This window comes from Thermobia domestica, chromosome 18, assembly GCF_964235325.1.
Source record: "Thermobia domestica chromosome 18, izTheDome1.hap1.1, whole genome shotgun sequence".
NCBI classification, from domain to species: domain Eukaryota; kingdom Metazoa; phylum Arthropoda; class Insecta; order Zygentoma; family Lepismatidae; genus Thermobia; species Thermobia domestica.
In genome coordinates, this window is record NC_137471.1 from 24397796 (window position 1) to 24418366 (window position 20571).

General features: G+C 34.9%; 1 protein-coding gene across 2 annotated transcripts in view; it reads left to right on the forward strand.

Annotated features, from left to right (window-relative positions):
* Window positions 1-18327: 18327 nt before the first annotated feature.
* The window catches only part of LOC145676180 (uncharacterized), a 54453-nt gene continuing 52209 nt past the window's right edge, over window positions 18328-20571 (forward strand). For both annotated transcript variants that reach the window (XR_014129314.1, XM_081747086.1), the window contains exon 1: window positions 18328-18529. Coding sequence is in view for 1 of the 2 variants with exons in the window: in XM_081747086.1 (XP_081603212.1) it covers window positions 18482-18529 (48 nt within the window). In the remaining variant the exon portion in view is untranslated. The remainder of the gene's footprint in view (window positions 18530-20571) is intronic.

The window sequence follows — 20571 nt, forward strand, 5'->3', positions numbered from 1 at the left end:
GAGCCTTGGGGAGGCCCGTGCTCCACGGCCCCCCAGGATCGGCGCCCTTGCAACAATGACGGAATATCTATACTGATGATGACTACATCCTTGTAATCTTCTTATGGCTACACTGTCAAAAACACTTTTTTTGTTGTTCATTTGACCCCCTGCGGGTACTTCACCCTCATGTCAATAGTAAGCAAAGTAAAAATTCGTTCCGAGTGTTGTAGAACGTTCTTCTGCACCCAGAAGAAGAGGACAATATCCCAGCCTTCTATTTGACCTTTCAATACGACATGTGTAGAAGGAGTATAATTCTTCGAAGGAAAAAGTCCTTCAGCTGGCTTTTTGGACTGCAAAGTGCAACCACAAGTGGATGAAAAGCAGCGACTTTAGGAAGATGGATTGTTTGGCAGCAGAAAGAAAGAAAAAAAAAGTCCAGAAGTGTTCAAGGTTACAAGAAAAATCTATGAAGGGTCGGATCCTTTGAAAAAAAAAAACGAATAGAAAAAAAAAGAAAATCGCCATTTAGTATTATTATAATGTATTTTTTTGTCTGACGTAAAAATGCAGTGAAGATTTTACCTGTTTGTCGTTTGTAGAGGAAGGTAAACGTAAAAGATCCCGAAATACAAGTTAACTTTGACATTTGTGAATTGTTAACACAAATTTTGAGTGGGAAACGTCTGTAAGCGCACTTCTTTTTAAAGAAAGCGACATTTAGCTCTTCTCAACCTTTTGAATTTTCTCCGCCAGGAGTTCCTGTTAGTTTTGATCCACAATATTCCTTCCCGCCTTTTATTCATTTGGGTTTGAAAACTTGTTGCTCTTCATAAAATAGCTGATACATTCGTATTTCCTTCTCGGTTGCTACAGGGTGTCCCAAAATTCACGTAAGGAGTAATTTTGACAGAACACATTGGTTTACAATTAAAATTTTCTTTATTGATTCATAAAGTATAGGCCTACAGTATAGGGTTATATATGGTAACATATAAGGTAAACAGCCTCCACGGCTTTGCTGGCACGTACGCACCCTTTCATTGAAATTTTCCATGACTCTTTCTCATAAACGTAGCTGAATTTCGTTGATGCACCGCTTAATAGACTGAAACAGTGTGACGTCACATCCTTCTCGTTACCATGGTGATCGCCATTTTATTTTCTAAACAACAAGTAGCCTAAATATCTAAAGAACCTATGTGCAAAACGAAAACAGTGATGAAATATTTCGGAACTGCAAACATTAGGGTGGAAGGTGGAACAAATACTTATGTTTCTTTTTAAACATTTCTAATGATTGAAACTGAAAAAAAAAAAGATAAAATAGGTAATTAGAAAAGGAATATGTTAAATACTGTTACGTCATGACAAGCATTGAAACTGAAATAAGCGAGTTCACATATCTTGTGAAAATTTCCCTCTGATGTATATTTTGAGAATTTCTATATTTTCAGATTAAATTAAACCTTAAAGTGAACTCAATTTGTTCATAATCAGATATTAACTTTAAATAATTCCGGAAAATTTTTGATTCAATAATATGAGCATCATATAGATATACTATTGCAAATTTGAACAGGATTATTGTTTAACAATTGTTTAAAATGTCTAGTGAACCATTCATAATTGGATGTGTAATTATTGTACCTTTCTTATTAAAAAAAAAAAAAAAAAAAAGTTGATAGAGAATATAAGAAAAGGTTCTGAATTGAATATTTCTAAAGGCTAGCCTTTTCTTTCTTTTGTAATGTTTTATACTTAGAAATAATATTATGCACTTCCATTATAAAGAGTAGACCAAGGTGACCAGACGTCCCGTTTTAGCCGGGACAGTCCCTTTTTTCCAACCATTGTCCCGTTTTTTTCTGATTCTCGAACGGGAAGCCTAAATGTCCCGTTTTTAAGTAAAAATGACCTAGGTGTCCCGTAATTATTATTCAAAATATAAATCGTCAATGCAAATTCTACTCTCTTTCGTACCAACACTCGTTGCCAAGGTTCAACCATGTCTAGAACTTCTTGATTTTGAAATGGGAATTGAGTGTTCGTGGTTCAAGTGGGAATTGAGTGGGAATTCTGAGTGTTCAACTAGTTAAAAGAATTGGTGGGTAGAACTTGCAATCGGGAACCATTATTTGTTGTGTGGTACACGTAAAGTTAGAAACGGTGTGTTATCACTCTTACATATTTTGTAAATTGAGAACACTGCTGAGTCCCAAATGCAATCTGAAAGTCAGATACCCCCCCCCCCCCCTCCGTAGCCGATTCATATGCGTCCCGTTTTCGCAAGTAAAAATTCTCGTCACCTTGGAGTAGACATTGGAAGCAAAACTGCCCCAATAGAATTAACATTATTCTAAAATACTTTTTTTCTTTTTAAAAAATCATACACTTTTACAGCTTATACCTGTACCTTGTTACTTAGGGATGTGGAGCTTTTAGAAGTACTAAGCCCCTTAGCTCCATTTGCTTCACGCGTTTGTATAGAAAAAAAAATGGCGATCACCATGGTAAAGGAAAGGAAATGACGACATCACTATTCCAGTTTATTTCTTCCTTGAAGGCATGTTGGCATAAGCCTTAGATTTCAACCCACCCCCAAAAAGTACAACGGCGTTAAATCGTATGCTCTGGGTCAGGAACGTACGCAGGGGTGGGTCCTGGGGGTCCGGACAACCCCCGAAATTTCGACTTTTGTGTAAATTTAGCCTAATTTTAGGAGCAATTTTAGGAATTTTAATATAAAATACCGTCATATTGACTTTGGACCCCCCGAAATAAATTCCTGCGTACGATACTGATTTGGGTGGCCAATTGTGATCACCAAGACGGGAAATTTCACGATCACGAAATGACTCACACAGTAATTGTATTGTTCCTCGGGCTGTACAGCATGTGGCACCGTCTTGTTAAAACCAAACGTCGTTCACATTCATATCTTGCAATTTAGGCGCAAAAAACTGGTTTATCATTTCGCGATAACGAGGACCATTATTAACTTTGGTTGCCTGACCAGCCGCATTTTCGAAGACGAATGAATCGATGATGCCGAGTTGATGCTCCTAGACTTTCAGCAACACTCTCACGAACTGCTCGATGTTTTGTGTTGAACGACTTGTTGAAGAATACCCAGAGTGTTTAAGAGTCTTCATCCCGGCGAAATTAAAATAACGCTAATTTTACATTAATTATGTGATATCTTCAAATAGATAAAATATAATCGAAATATGGAACAAGAGCGCCCTAAACAATATCATTTTACATGAGAAACCATTATCACGACTCACTTATCTGCTTTTGATTTCGAGCCATTTTGAAAATCGGCATTTATTTTCGCGTTTCTAAACAGCTGAAAACATAAAGCCACTAGGTGACTTGTGATAACGGTACCTCACGCAAAATAATATTGTCTAGGGCGCTCTCGTTCCATATTTCAATTATCTTTTATCTATTTGAAGATATCACATAATTACTGTAAAATTAGCGGTATTTTAATTTCGGCGGGATGAAGACTCTTAAGATCACAAATTGATTCAGTCTTCCTATTTTTTTTTTTAAATTAATCTCTTCACATTTGATGAAGTTAAGGGTCTTCACTACAGCGAAATTAAACTACCGCTAATTTTAGAGTTTTTCTGTAATATCTTCAAAACAAATAAAGATATTCGAAAAGCAGAAACGTAGTGAACTAGACAATACAATTTTGCATGTGACACCTTTATCAATTCACCTATCTGCTTTTGGTATGTCGCTATTTACAGAATCCGAAAAAAAAAATGCTAAATCTATCTACAGTTCCAAACCGAAATTAGGTTAAATTTACACAAAAGTAAAAATTTCGGAGGGGGCATCCGGACCCCCAGGTCATTTAATTGTATGTGCAAATTTAACCTATTTTTAGGGGCACTTTTAGGAATTTTAATATAAAATACCCTCATATTGAGTTTGGACCCCTCCCGAAATAAATTCCTGCCTACGCTACTGGCAAGGGGTATCATAAAAGGGAGATTTTTCCATTATTTCTTCAATATATCGCACCGTTTGCGAGATTTGAGCCTACTTCCGGTTGGAGTAGGTAATTCATGTATGATCAGTGCTTTTTTTTCTTAAGCAGATACATTACACACACAATTAATTATCTATAAGTCAGTGATATATGGTGTTCATTGAGATTCGTCCTAGACTGGAGAATTGATTATCCTTTGTTTTCCATTATCACTTGGTCATGAAACAAATGCCTGAGAGATATACAACCCTTCTATACAACTATGTGGTGTTGGAATGTAATTACTCATAGGATATGACGCTTTACTTTTTTAAAAAATTAACATTTCCAGTGAACAAGGGCACCGATCCTGGGAGTCCGAGGGCCTCCCCAAAGTTCATGTGGGCCCCCGCATTGTATTTATGAATATACAATATTTGGCATAATTTGAATGCAATTTGTCATAAAATCCTCATACATATGCCGTCTGCATCTGAATTCCCCCCCCCCTCAAATTTACAGAGAAATCGGCGCCCTTGCCAGTGTACCCTTTAAAAAATGCAATAAAAAAATAACGGCCATGTTTTTTTAAATATTCAATTAGAGCTGGACAATCTACACAAAATTTGGAATCGACCAGTGAAAATGGCACGTTTCTAGCACTTGTGGTTTTCGAGATCTCATTGTCGAAAGGATTGAAGACAAAACATATAAACCTAACATTTTAATATATAGGTAAAACATGCTATTTTGGTAGCAGACATAAAATATTGTACGGAAGCAGAAAATAAGGGGAGTGCGGTGGCTCAATGGTATAACACATATTTCTAGTGTTTGGGGTCACTGGCTTGATCTCAGCTTTCGTCAAGTGGGCTCTGTGATGGACAATCATCGTGTGGGTGGGTTTTGTGGGGATTCTTCCGTTTCCTCCAACTTTCTTCATTCTATCATTTCATTCATTAACATCATCATCGTGTCCCTTATCCTCGGAGCATAGTTGTGGGACGGTAAATTTAAACAGAAAAAACTCCAATGCGATGTGTTTGCATTTCTGCAGCATCAATCCTTGAGAAATATTAACACATGTGACATGTCAATTTATTTTTTAAAAAATGTTTAAGGTCTTGAAAGAAAAATATGTTTACACAAGAAATACAAAGAAAGCGAATCGTACACCAAAGCTAAAGCTTATATATAAGTGAACCTAGTCCAGAAGGAATCTGTCGGCCGTAATAAATGACTGCACACGCGGTGCGGAATGTCCACTGACATAGATAAATGTCGGCAAAATCTTCTCCGTGACCTTTCAATGGTCATTATGGCGAAAGAGCGCGTATTGCCGGGGTCAAAGGTTGTGCTGCCTCCAAACAAAGAGGGCGGTATCAGATGTTCACAAAATGAATGAATAATCCGGGGGGAAAATTCTTTCTCCAGGAACAAGGGAGAGAGCGTTGCTTGCATAATTGAGGCTGAAATTTATGAATCATTCCGTTTTGGGTCACTGAAATAGATATTTTAAATTTGGCAGCTGTGCTAAATTGTTCAAATTCATTAAATTTGTTTTCATCCTTACTACAACTTTTTTATTATTATTTATGAAATGTAAATTGTTTATATGCAAGAAAATAGCAATGGCAAAAAAAAAAAAAAAAAAGACCATGTCACAAAAAAGAGTGACGTTCATAACTATTTAAGAGTCTTCATTCCGGCGAAATTAAAATACCACTAATTTTACAGTAATTATGTGATATCTTCAAATAGATAAAAGATAATCGAAATATGGAACAAGAGCGCCCTAGACAAGATTATTTTACATGAGATACCGTTATCATGACTCACTTATCTGCTTTCGATTTCGAGCCATTTTGAAAATCGGCATTTATTTTCGCGTTTCTAAACGGCTGAAAACATAAAGCCACTAGGTGACTTGTGGTAACGGTACCTCATGCAAAATAATATACAAAATAATAAACTAGGGCGCTCTTGTTTCATATTTCAATTATCTTTTATCTATTTGAAGATATCACATAATTACTGTAAAGTTAGCGGTATTTTAATTTCGCCGGGATGAAGACTCTTAAAAAAGAAATGAGCACAAGCTTAAATTGTAGGTTTTGTACAATTTAGGACTTGACTTTTGTAGCTGAATGGGTTTTTAGAGTGAGGCACGGTACAGCGCTTACCTTTCATTCGAGGGACTCCACTTCACTCCAGAGCTCCTCCGTGGCTGAGCGGTTAGCGTACGCGCTCTTGGCGTGGGAGACCCGGGTTCGATTCCCGGCGGGAGCTCATGTGGTTCGGATTCGACGTTACTCAGTAGGTCCACGTCTCATATAGCCTCGCTGCTGAACGGGACATTAAAACCCAAAATCAACTCAACTCAACTCCATTTCACTCCAAAGTAATGTTAGTTTGTGGTGGGTAACATTGTATCTGTGTGTTTCCTCATGCCTTCTCCCACTTTCTCCAACATTTTCATTCCACAAATTCCTTCATAACACAGCCACACACAAACACACACAAAAAATAAAAGTTCCGTAAATCGGATCCCAAGGTATGAATTCGATGTATTTCGTTATACAGAATCTCAGTTGCAAAACCCCAGGATGATTCACCGTATCAGTTTCTTTTTATGGGCGAAAAACTTGAGCGATTGCAAATAGAGAAGATACATGTCATACAGCAACGCGCAAAAAAAAAAAAAAAAAAAAAAAAAAAAAAAAAAAAACTGTTCAGTGGACCCCAGGATATAGATTCGATGAATTTTGTTATACAGAATCCAAATTTTGAAACCATAGGACGATTGATCGTACCAATTTTGTTAAATGGACAAAAAAACGTGTGTTCTCCCTATCCAAATTTGCTCAAGTCTTTCGCCTATAAAAAGGAATTGACATGGTGAGTCGTCCTGGGGTTTTGAAATTTGGACTCCGTGTTATCGAATCCATAATACTCTGGGGTCTGCTGAACAGAACTTTTTGTTTGTTTCTATGGCTGTGTTATGTGTATGCTCCCCATCCCAAATACGCTCAAGTTTTTCCCCCATAAAAAGGAATTGGCACGGTGAATCGTTCTGGGGTTTTGAAATTTAGATTTAGAACAAAATCCATGGAATTTATTCCCTGGGATCCGGTGCCCAACACTTTTATTGTGTGTGTGTGTGTTTGTGGTTATGTAATCATTCATTTTCATTAATCGTCAGTCCTCATTAACATAAAAAGCCATAAATGTGATTCGTAAAACTTGAAATTTAATTTCATGATTATTAGAATGTGTGTTTAGATTTTTTTGAAGGACTTTTGCACTGTAGGTCTTCTGGAACGACATGCTTTTTAGAACTTATAAACTTTAGGACTATGCATTTCTCTCTCTCTCTCCCTATATATATATATATATATATATATATATATATATATATATATATATATATATATATATATATATATATATATATATATAGATAGATAGATAGATAGATAGATAAGCGCGGATCCATCCAAGGGGGGCTATAGCTTCCCCATTGACGCTCAGGTATACACTGGATAAAATGGCCTTCAATCCTGCTTTAGAAACCTGGATAAAGCTGCAAACTATGGTTTATCAGTAGCCCTTCCCTTGATCACATCTTGGATTCAGCACTATATTTATACGTATATATTAGGATTTCTGGGTTTTTACATTCTAGGATTTGCCTAGGTAGATGGTCTTTAGAGATTCTGTATATATTGCATATTGATCGTTTTTAGAACTTCTTACTATAGGATTTTTGCATGTGATGTTGGATCAGACGCGCACCCAGAGTTGTTTCGTTGGATGGGACCCAAAGTTGGGGAAGGCCTAATATTACAAAAACTAAGTCTATAGGTCTATAATATTGAACCAGTGTTGTTCTGCATCCGAAAGGACGATAAACAATTGTGAAGTACTTTCACCTATACTCTCAGAAAATAAAATACTAGAACTAGATTGTTTTACTTACAGTAGGACGTCTATAATCCGAACGTCAAAAACTCGAAACGTCAAAAATCCGAACGCGGTCCCAAGAAGCTTTTCACATTTTATCTTAGCGCTAGCGATAAACAAACAATAGAGCTGTCCGTCGGCGTTGTGCGAACTTATTATTATTTTTTTTTTAAATAAAAGTTCATTCTTATTTAATTGCTTGTCATACATATTTTTATTTTTATTTTCCGGTAGATCTATACAACTTACGTTTTAAGATTGAATTACAAGAACAGTGTAATTTAGTCTATGAGCAGGTTCTTCACAAACATTAAATGTAAGTAGCCGTACCTACGGCATGCGGCATTGTAATTACTGTATGTACTGTATAACCACTGTATCGATACAAGGGCATACCGTACAATATATTTAAGCCTAAATGGCATTTTCATGGTCATTTGCGAAAATCCGAACAATTTGAAAATCCGAACTACCTGTGGTCCCAATTAGTTCAGATTTTCGACTTCCTACTGTATAAGAAAAGAAAGAGCACAGATAAAGTGTAAAATCAAACCTTTAGGCTGCACCAATCACTTCTCTGCTAAAAAAAAAAAAAAAAAAAAAAAAAAAAAAGCATAATTTTATTAGGGAAGTGTACAAATATATTGTCCGCCTCCATGTGGGTGCATCCCTGTGTTCGATACAATTGAAGACTTTTGCAATTTCAAATTTCTGCAGCAACATGTATATAAAACTAAGGATCAAACAAACATTTTGTGACCCAGTAGCGTACGCAGGAATTTATTTCGGGAGCGGTCCAAATTCAATACGAGGGTATTTTATATTAAAATTCCTAAAGTTGCCCCTAAAATTAGGCTAAATTTACATAAAAGTCGAAATTTCGAGCAGGGTCCGGACCCCCAGGACCCACCCCCTGCGTACGTCCCTGGTGTGACCAATTTTTTTTTTAATTGAGCTTAATTTTCTTAAATTGCCAAAGAATAATTTTCAAAGCATTAAAAAAAAAAACTATATTTGGTATGTATTTATCTTCCTTGTGCAGTTTATTAACGTAAAAGATTTCGAGTTCGATTCCGGTGGGAACACTCGGTCAAAAAAGTGTAAAACCTTTTGAAGCCAGCCATTCTGAATGAGGTTTCGCTGGATTTTCCTCATTCACATCAGGTAAATACCGGGATGGTACCTGACACAATAGCCCCAAGCTGCTTCCTTCCTTCTCTTTCTTCGGATAGTGTGATTGCCGAGGAACATAATCCCTCATATATGTGCTGGGCTCATGGCCATTGATGCCAAAAGCCCGGAAATCTAATTCCTAATTCCTAACGTAAAAGATGCAATCAAGTATTTGCCTATTGAGGCGAAGAAGAGTAAAGGGAATAATCACAACATACAGGGACGTACGCAGGAATTTATTTCAGGAGGGGTCTAAAGCGTTCCGGGGGGGTCCAAATACAATTTGAGGCTAAATTATATGAAAATTTCTAAAACTGACCCTAAAAGTAGACTACATTTACAAAAAAGTCGGGATTTGGGGGGGGGGGGGAGTCCGGACCCTCAGGACTTTGGCAATGCCCCTGGTATCATATTATGAAATATGGTGTTGTATGCATGTGCAACGTGGGCTCTAGGAGAAGAGCAGTTCAATTGATTTCAAGTTTTAAGTCCTGTTCAGCAGCGAGGCTATATGAGACGTGGACCTAATGATTTACGTGGAATCCGAACCACTTGAACTCCCGCCGAGAATAGAACCCAGGTCTCCCACGCCAAAGGCGCGTATGCTAACAACTTAGCCACTAAGAAGTTCTCTAGGAGAAGAGGACAAACGGAAGCTTTCAAAATGTGGTGTTATAGAAGGTTATTGAAAATTAGCTGGATCGATTTAGTATCAAACGTAAAGATGATGGAAATAGTAGAAGAACGGAATATAGTGAAGTCTATTTCGAAGAAAACAGATAGGATAATTGGACACATTATGAAGTAGGGACGTGAAGTTTTCGTTTTATTTTATCCCTCAAATCGGTGTTATTTTTGCCCAAAATCGGTGTTATTTTTCGCGATTTAATACAAGCAAATAGGGGTTATTTGCTTTATTTTCTAATGGTTTTGAAAAGCAAGTATATTGTAAATATAGAGAAAGTGGTCTGTTAAAGCTAAATAAAATAAACAACTTTAAAATTAAACGAATAATTTTAAATTTTGACATGTTAAATTTAAAAGAATAAATTATATTTTTGTACTTAATATCTGAGAAAAAAGTGGCTCGATATCCCTCCTAAACTTGAATTTACTTAATGTATCATTTGAATATATATATCGACTAAAATCTAACTGCAGTGTTTCTGAACATTTTCTTCACTTAAAAAAAAAAAAAAAAAAAAAAAAAAAGTTCACAATATATTTATTTAAAACGCAATTCATATTATTATCAACACACATTTTCATTTAATGGCGAATTTATGGTTTCTTCAATGTTTCTTATTTTTAAAAGGACAAAATTTTCAATATTTCCACATTTTCTTCTTTAAGATTTTGCCTCCTTGTCGTAACTACGGAGTTGCATTCTGAAAAATATCTTTCAGAATAAATGTTGGAAGCTGGCAAAGATATTGCTTCAAGAGCACAGACAGCAAAATCTCAGGGGCAAACTTTCATTAACCAACCGGCCAAAAAAATAACAGGACTGATGATCTTCTGTGAATCACATTTTGTCGCAAAGGAAACTTGTGTTATTTTATTAGTATTACCGGCCAACATGACGATTTCGCGAGGCTATTTCGGTGTTATTTTGAAAAAAGTACCGAATTCGCGTTATTTCGCGATTTAAAAACACGAAAAGCGGCCTTCTATCATGTATTTAGGTATATCTATATACTTTATTTTGCCTTTTTCAAGCTTTCGATGTTATCGTCGAGACATGGAGAAAGAATGCTATTAGCTATAGAGAGCATATGGTAAAAGGAAAAGTACCCAGAGGATGGCCACGATTGAAAATACACCAACCAAATAACGTTAGATATAGAGAAGGAAAAATAGACCTATATAGAGCTGAAAAGTGAGACTCAGAATAGAGAAAAGGGAAAACCTGAGTCAAAACAATCGAAAGATTGTTGTTTTGAGATGAAATAAAAAAAAAAAGTTTCTACTGAAATCATTAATCAATTTCTTTCGCTCAACAATTACATTTTTTTTGCATTTTAAATAAATAAATAAATAAATAAATAAATAAATAAATAAATAAATAAATAAATAAATAAATAAAATGAATTCCCAAGTTATTGGGAAAGCGAGTCGAGACGAGATGTAGGCCTATCTTTTAAAAATTCGAGACGAAATTAGAAACCTAACAATTCTCGTCTCGATTTCGAAACGAGACAAGACATTTCACGACTCTTATGAACAACACTAGTTCACAAAGATTTAAGACCTCAAACACACTATTTAAGTGTTACAGGGTTCATAGAATTAAAAAAAAATTGATAAAGTAATTATACGAACACAATGAAGAACATTTATGATTTATCAACTTTTAAAGATAACGATACAGATAAAGATAAGTCATTACACAATATACTTCAATGATAAATATGGTTTAAATGTTGTTGTATCATACCCATCGTGGACCTCTGCTGTTACGAAACGATTCTAGAAAACTTCTAGACATGAATTAAAAAAAAAAAAAACGAGACGAGAAAAAGCTGTTTGTGAATCGAGACGAGAATAGAAAGAATTCTTCGAGTACCGAGACGAGATGAAATTTCTACAAAATTCACGAGATAAATCGAAAAAATATTAGTTCTCGTCTCATCTCACTATTAGTAATTTAATCGCGCATAAAGATTTCAATACTATCGCATTTACTGACACCCCATCAAGGCGAAATTAAAATACCGCTAATTTTACAGTAATTATGTGATATCTTCAAATAGATAAAAAGATAATCGAAATGTGGAACAAGAGCGCCCTAGACAATATTATTTTGCATGAGGTACCGTTATCACGAATCACCTAGTGGCTTTCCGTTTTTCCAGCCATTTTAGAAACGCGAAAATAAATTGCCGATTTTCTAAATGGTTGAAAATTGAAAGCAGATAAGTGAGTCGTGATAATGGTATCCCATGTAAAATAATATTGTCTAGGGCGCTCTTGTTCCATATTTCAATTATCTTTTATCTATTTGATGATATCACATAATTTCTGTAAAATTAGCGGTATTTTAATTTCGCAGTGATTAGACCTCTTAATAGGCTACCTGTATCCCATTTCCAATTTATTATACGCTCATTCTATCTACACTAAAAAATAAGGATAGAACATTAAATTAATCCATTTTCTTATACCGTACGCTCTCCGACTTAGTTCCCCTTAATTAGTTAAATGTAATTATATGTGTTAAACCATGGGCGTGAGTAAAAGTAATAATTTTGAACATGTTTGATGGGATGGACAATGAAATTTCGGTAGCTATTTTTACTAATTCACTCAAAATCTCTTAACAATGGTTATGTTTACTGAGGCTTTTAGCAGCCCTTTTTTTTTTTCATTCATGATTTATGATGCTTCATGTCATCAAAGGTTCAAATTCTTACTCCCCCCCCCCCATCTCTTCACTCCATGTCGGTTCTCCTGTATATCCCCCGTCTAAAATCCCTGGGCCCCTAGAGAGACAGCTTCACGCCGAACTTTCCACAGCCAAATGTGGAAAAAGAAAGAAAGAAAAGATATCTTTACATGACCTGGTGTTTTAAACCTGCAGAGAGAAGGCTTTTGTTTACCAATGCAGAAAATCTGGTCAAGAATCCAATTTTCGACAGCGTGAAGGACCAAGATACCTGAAGTGTTGCCAGCCGTAGAGTTATATTACTATATTTTTATACGTAAAAAAAAAATCACTGATCTAGCAGTATAAAGTGTTAAGGTTGGTTTAAATGGACAAGTTTTGCCGATAGATGTCAGTACAGTACGTAAACCACAAACACGTCTAAAGGCAGTCAAAATTTGATTTTTTTAAAGGAAGAGTTTGAAAGAGCCTCAATGTTTGATTGTTTTTCATAAATTAATATTCTATAATGAACCATATAATATGGCAAAAGCGGTTTCTCTAGGGGTTGCCTGGTAAAATGTTTTGGACAATTTTCTCAAAAATAACTCCCGCGTTTTTTTTTTTTTTTTTTTCGTATTTCATAAATAAATATATCATTAAGAAACCTTCAATTTGGCATGAGTGACTTCTCACGAAAAATTTGAAAAGGAGTGGTTTACTGGTGGGACTGAGATTTTTTCGAAGGTTTCCTAGAACGCTTATAATGTTCCTACTCCGCATGTTGTACCGAAATTATTGTTTAAAGCTTTATACGTATTTTTCGAGAAAGTGAAGATAAATCAATTTCTCTGTTCACCTAAAATTGAAATTGCAAGAGAATGATACCCCTTATTGAGGACATAACAAAAAAAAAAAAAAAAAATACTTCCATTAAGGGCTTCATTATAATATTGATAATAAAAATATACTATCATTAAGCGATTCATTATAATACTGATAATAAAAATATACTATCATTCTTCATTATGACAGATAATTAAAAAAAATACTTTCATTAAGCGCTTCATTATGATACTGATAATTAAAAACATATTTCCATTAAGCGCTTCATTATGATACTGATAATTAAAAACATATTTCCATTAAGCGCTTCATTATGATACTGATAATTAAAAACATATTTCCATTAAGCGCTTCATTATGATACTGATAATTAAAAAATACTTTCATTAAGCGCTTCATTATGATACTGATAATTAAAAACATATTTCCATTAAGCGCTTCATTATGATACTGATAATTAAAAAAATACTTTCATTAAGCACTTCATTATCATACTGATAATTAAAAACATATTTCCATTAAGCGCTTCATTATGATACTGATAATTAAAAAATACTTTCATTAAGCACTTCATTGTAATACTGATAATAAAATATACTTTAATTGAGTGCTTCATTATCATACTGATAATAAAAATATACTTTCATTAAGCGCTTCATTATCATACTGATAATAAAAATATACTTTCATTAAGCGCTTCATTACGATACTGATAATTAAAAAATATACTTTCATTAAGCGCTTCATTATGATACTGATAATAAAAATATACTTTCATTAAGCGCTTCACTATGATACTGATAATTAAAAAATATACTTTCATTAAGCGCTTCATTGTAATACTGATCATAAAATATACTTTCATTGAGTGCTTCATTATCATACTGATAATAAAAATATATTTTCATTAAGAGCTTCATTATAATACTGATAATAAAAATATGCTTGACTCACCCCTCATGACTCACGAAAATGTATATGTAATATAGTAAACCACGTATATTAAATACCAGACGTAAAGTAGCAACCATGGAGATGAGCTTCCCTAGAAAATTTTCTTCGGGCGCCCCTATTCATAGCATAAAAATTATAAGTTGCTAAAAAGATTGAATGAGCACAAGTTGCTAAAGTGATTGAATGAGCACAAGTTGCTAAAGTGATTGAATGAGCACAAGTTGATAAAGTGATTGAATGAGCACAAGTTGCTAAAGTGATTGAATGAGCACAAGTTGATAAAGTGATTGAATGAGCAGAAGTTGCTAAAGTGATTGAATGAGCACAAGTTGCTAAAAATGATTGAATGAACACAAGTTGATAAAGTGATTGAATGAACACAAGTTACTAAAGTGATTGAATGAGCACAAGTTGCTAAAGTGATTGAATGAGCACAAGTTGCTAAAGTGATTGAATGAGCAGAAGTTGCTAAAGTGATTGAATGAGCACAAGTTGCTAAAGCGATTGATGAGCACAAGTTGCTAAAAATGATTGAATGAACACAAGTTGCTAAAGTGATTGAATGAGCACAAGTTACTAAAGTGATTGAATGAGCACAAGTTGCTAAAGTGATTGAATGAGCACAAGTTGCTAAAGTGATTGAATGAGCAGAAGTTGCTAAAGTGATTGAATGAGCACAAGTTGCTAAAGCGATTGATGAGCACAAGTTGCTAAAAATGATTGAATGAACACAAGTTGCTAAAGTGATTGAATGAACACAAGTTGCTAAAGTGATTGAATGAGCACAAGTTACTAAAGTGATTGAATGAGCAGAAGTTGCTAAAGTGATTGAATGAGCACAAGTTGATAAAGTGATTGAATGAGCACAAGTTGATAAAGTGATTGAATGAGCACAAGTTGATAACGTGATTGAATGAGCACAAGTTGATAAAGTGATTGAGGAGCTTTTATCAACGTTTGACGACACCCAAGTCTTTATACAGCCTTCTTTACCTCCGTCTTTTCCCATTTATGTGATACTTCAATAAAAAATGTGATCTAAATGTCGTTATATCACAAATCTTCGTGGATCCCTCATGGCTAAAAGGGATTCTGGTAACTTCTAAATTAAATTAAGAAGAAAATGATGACATATTTTATTTTACGTGAATTTACAGAACCGATGTCTGGCCTTCCACGAAACATTTAATCAAAAATCATTTATTCATTATCGTCTCCTTTCATCTAAAGGACGCAACTTTGCAGTGTGTTTTTCTTTCTTTTCCGTATTTTAAAAACTAATTACAGACTCAAGTAGCTCCAAAATTAGTTCACGATGGTGTGTCAACAACAAATACTTTTCTATTCTAAATTTGAGTTGAGAATGAAACTCAGGAACAAGCATGACTATTAGATCATCTTAATTGTTGATTTGAATTTAGCATCCCGATCAGCAGCGAAACTATATGAGTCGTGGACCTATAGCTTAACATGGGGATGGAATGCTAGGCACATGAGCTCCTGTCGGGAACCGAGCTCGGTTCTTCCGCTCCGAAGTTGTGAGCGCTATTTATGTAGCCGTGAGGGAGCTGGACCACAAGGCTAGAGAACATATGCTGCTCTAGTTGCTAGTATTTGTGCCAGGCCCGTAGCCAGCCTGATTTCTTAAGGGGGGGGGGGAGAAATGAAGACTGTGGGGGCAATGACAAAGACATCAAAGAACACCATAAAGTTGTATGGAAACCGTATTTTTTTTCATTTTTGTGTGCTTAATGCAAGCTCTTTGCGAGGTACTTTGTTTCATATTAACAATTAAAATTGCAGTATTTATTTTTTAAACAAAATTATAGACCTGTTATAGCAATTTTAGATTATATCAATACAAAATAGAAGTATAGGTATAGTTTTATTCAATGTTAGCGCTCAATTTTCTATCTTCCAAAATAAGCGAGATATTACAGTTTATTAATATTCACAACAATCATTCTGGACTATGATACTGTTGTTTGGAAGTGCACCTGGTATCCTTGGATGCTTGTCATCGTTGCAGTAATAGGATACCGTTTGAAATTATTGAAATGGGTAAAAGCAATGTAAGGCGCTTGGTGCATCTAGCGTGAAACATATAATTTTACACAGAAATTAGAAGAATTCGCAAAGTTAAATTTAATTTGGTAAATATAATTGCACGAATTTCACTGGTTTTTAGTCACTGAAAATTCTCTTTAGAGTTATTTTTAGATGGGGCAAAATACAATTTAGGGGTGCAGTGCCCTCTCTAGCCTCTCCTTGGCTACGGGCCTCATTCGTGCCCAGGATTCTTACAAAATCATTTTAAATGTTTTTCTCTGACTTTTTCCGGATTTCCAGGTTCCAGACCAACCATTAACTTGCGACATTTACTAAGATGTAATGGGAGTTAAATAAAACCTTGGTTAATAACAGTGGATAAAAAAAAATCTGTAAACTAGCCAACAACTTGCTATTTGAGCTACTGAATAAATTTAGAAGATATCTTTAAGATAATATACATCAATAATTTTTTCGGAATGAAATTGTCTCTCCTCCCCTATGTAGCATTAAGATTTTCATAAAAAACTTAAGATAGATGCTTCAAAAAAAAAAAAAAAAAAAAAAAAAGACAAGAAGACATAGCCCTACGTGTCTGATGAAGACAAGTGGTTTAGTTGGCGAAACTGTTACAAGATATCAGTTTTATAGGGCCTAATAATAAATTGGTTGCTTTCCTCAGCTGTTAGTTTATTTTTTTTTAATTATAAGAGGCCAATGTAATAGGCAAAGCTATGTAATGTATTATAGTATGTAGACCTAATAGGCAAATGTATATTATTATTATTATTATTATTATTATTATTATTATTATTATTATTATTATTATTATTATTATTATTATTATTATTATTATTATTATTATTATTATGTATTCTGCGTTTTGGCACGTCCTGGGACTATTGAGTTTTTTGCCCTTCTTAGTTTTCAGTTAGGGCTTGGAAATGTTTCTTCCTTGTTTCTCGATTTTCAGCTTCGTTTTTTAACTCCCAATATTTTCTTCTATTTTTCAAGTCATCGATCACTTGTGTTCTTCTTCTTCCTATTCCTCGCTTTCCTTCCATCTTTCCTCTTATGACGGTATGAAGAAGACAATTTTTTTCCAAGATGTGTCCAATCCAATTGGCCTTCGTATGAAGGATGGTGGATAGAAGCATCCTCTTCTCTCCTATCCGTTTTATAACGTCTTGGTTTGCTACTCTTTCTCTGTCCATTTTATCTTCTCCATCTTCCTCCAACATCACATTTCGAAGCTTTCTAAATATTTCTTCTCTAAAAATGTAATGTCCAAGCCTTTGAATCACACAGTCCAATAGAAATAAACTCCATATGTAGCACTTGGCCAATTTCTTCCTTAGTCCAACATTAAGGGTGTTAGTTAATAGTGATCTAATGGAGAATAATTATTAAGCATTACGATGGTTTAAAAAAACAGATCAAACTGTTGTTTCATGTCTCATACAGCCTCGATACTGAAAACGGACGCTAAATTTGAACCAACCAACATTCGTCAATAATTTTAATACATGCCGGTGATTTTAGCTACCAATTTTGGGAACGAAAATCCGGGTTCGATTCTTAGTGAAGATAAATGTACTTATATACTTGTTCGGATTCCAAGTTAAACTGTAGGTCGAAGTTTCATGCAAAAGAAATAATACGAGAAAGCACATTAACATTTTTTTACTATAGTGTACAAAGGGATTGAATCTAATTTTGTTAATAAATAAATAAACAATAAAGAATGAATAATATTATCTTGAAATCTCGAAAATGTTTTGAAAGCAGTGTTTGTATTGTGGGAAGCAACACTGTTGGGACCACCCGGTAGTCCGCGGTAGGACTTCACATCACTTATGAGCGACACCTTAACATCCCCTCCCCAGCTCCTGCCCACATTGTGAGCTATGGCGCCGCTGTTCTTTTCACCCTGACCCCGCCCACAGCGGCAGCGATTGGTCAGCTGCATGTAGTCGGCGTAAGACAGCGTGGTGCTTTTGCACGAGGACCAAGTGGCGTGAAGAGAGAGAGAGAGAGAAGAAGATTCCCTTTGCAAGTGGGTGCTCTCATTTGGCAGTAGTTGCATATGTGTGTGAGTGCGTACGTGTGTGAATCAAGTGTGAAGTTATTCTGCGAGAGAAGGAAGGCATACAGGAACCCGTATGGCATCGCTACTCCCGAATCCAGGGATTGCTTATCATCAAAACCAGGTTGGTAAACATATTTAGCATAATAATGATCTGTTTATATACAATGACTTATTCCTTCGTTTACACTTTGACGCGTGTTTTCAGAACTAAAGCTACGTAAGACGTGAACCTAACATATAAAAGTGGAATTTGTTTTTTTTTTAAAAAAAGTAAGGCATTCAATGCTCTCCCACTGGGAATTGAAAACGGGTTCTGTGCGCAGAAGACGCGTGCATTAGTTACTTAACAAGGGTGTATATTTAAAGTACAATTTCGAAATTCGCGTGGTAGAACTGAAAAAAAAAAGTATGGGAAAACACAGGATACCCGGCCATCAAACACGAACGTGAAAACATCCTCTTGCAAAGCAAAAACACTTCCATTGTCTACGTTTTCTACTGCAAGCTATCGTTGTTAAAAGTACTTTACATAAAAAAAAGTAATGTTTATTCAGCGTCTACATTGGAAGGGGGGCAGCGTTACATTGGGAGTCGTGGGTAGCAGAGCGCTCGCCTCTGGTGCGAAGGGTTACTGGTTCGATTCCAGTCTAAGCACTATCGTCGTGGACAACATCGTATTCGTGATTTTTACGGGTTCTCCCACATTATCATTCTATCACATCTTTCGATACCACTCATTTTCATTAATTGTGGGATGTAAAACTGAAATATATATTTTTTAAATATCTAGGTTATGTATACTAAGATTTATTACTGTAATGAGATACGTACTAAATGTTTTTAAATGTAGGCGCTAATCAAACAATGCTTCAAATTTCGAAAGCGCTAATATTGGTGTAGCGCTATAGGAAACTAAGGTATAAGATGGAGACAAATAATATACAGTCAGTGACAAAAGTTTTTTCGTTTCGAGAAATTAGTTTCGTAAATAACTTCAGAATGGAAGGACAATTTGAGTAGTTTTTAGTAAGTTGAAAAAAAAAACTGTAATTTTTCTGTACATTCCAGTCTTGAAACTGGTCCAAGATAAATTTTTACCAAACAAAATGAACTTTTGTCGCTCAATGTACACTCATGTCCAAAATTATTGTCGCATGTCTATAAATATGTTGTTGTAGGAATATAATTTGATAAAGAATTCACCTAGTATTTCTTACAATGTTAGTATATACGTGTATAATCGGCAAAGACAATGTATGTGGCAAATTTCATGCTAAACGAGTAATAAATAGGAACAACATAACGAAAATAAAAATTTTCTTGTCCATTTAGCACAAAATTTTACTTTACTCATTATGATTTTCGTTTCTTTTCCTATGAAATTTACCACAAATATATATTTCCGATTATACACAGTATCAGTATTAAAAGTACCCTGCAAAATCATTATCAAATTATATTCTTACAAGAAGACAAATATAGATATGCGACAATCATTTTGGATATGAGTGTACAAGTTTTTTTTTTTTTTTTTTTTTTGAAACACAAATGGTTGTGGTTACTAATGTCCATTAGGAATGTTGTCCACGAGACAAAAAAAAAAAAAAAAGTCTCGTCTCGAAAACAAGACCAACAATTTCTGAGTCGTGAGCATCATTAGTTCAATGAAGTTTTAGTTCTCCAACACTATGTTAGTGTTACATAATTCATAGCACAAAAAGTATAAATTGGTAAAATGACTGAAATTGAACAGAATAAAAAAGCATTTATTAATGTTTAAAGACATACAAGTCATTAGAGAGTATACTTTAATAATAAACATGGTTTTAAATGTTGTTATACCACACCCTTGATGGACCTCTCGTAGCGTGAAAAGATTCCGGTAACTTTTTGATCAAATGAAGAAACAATCAAGGCCAGTGGCGTATTTAGGGGGGCTTTCGGGCTTAAGCCCCCCCCCCGAAATCTTACTATAGTAAAGTATATGAAATATCTTGCAGAATTTTCACATTTTCAGGCAAAGCCCCTCCCCCCGAAAGTTAGCAAAGCCCCTCCTGAAATAAAATCGTAAATACGCCACTGATCAAGGCATAAACTTACTAATCGAGACGAGAAAAGCTTTTCGAGGATCGAGACGAGCCATTATTATTATTATTTATCTTC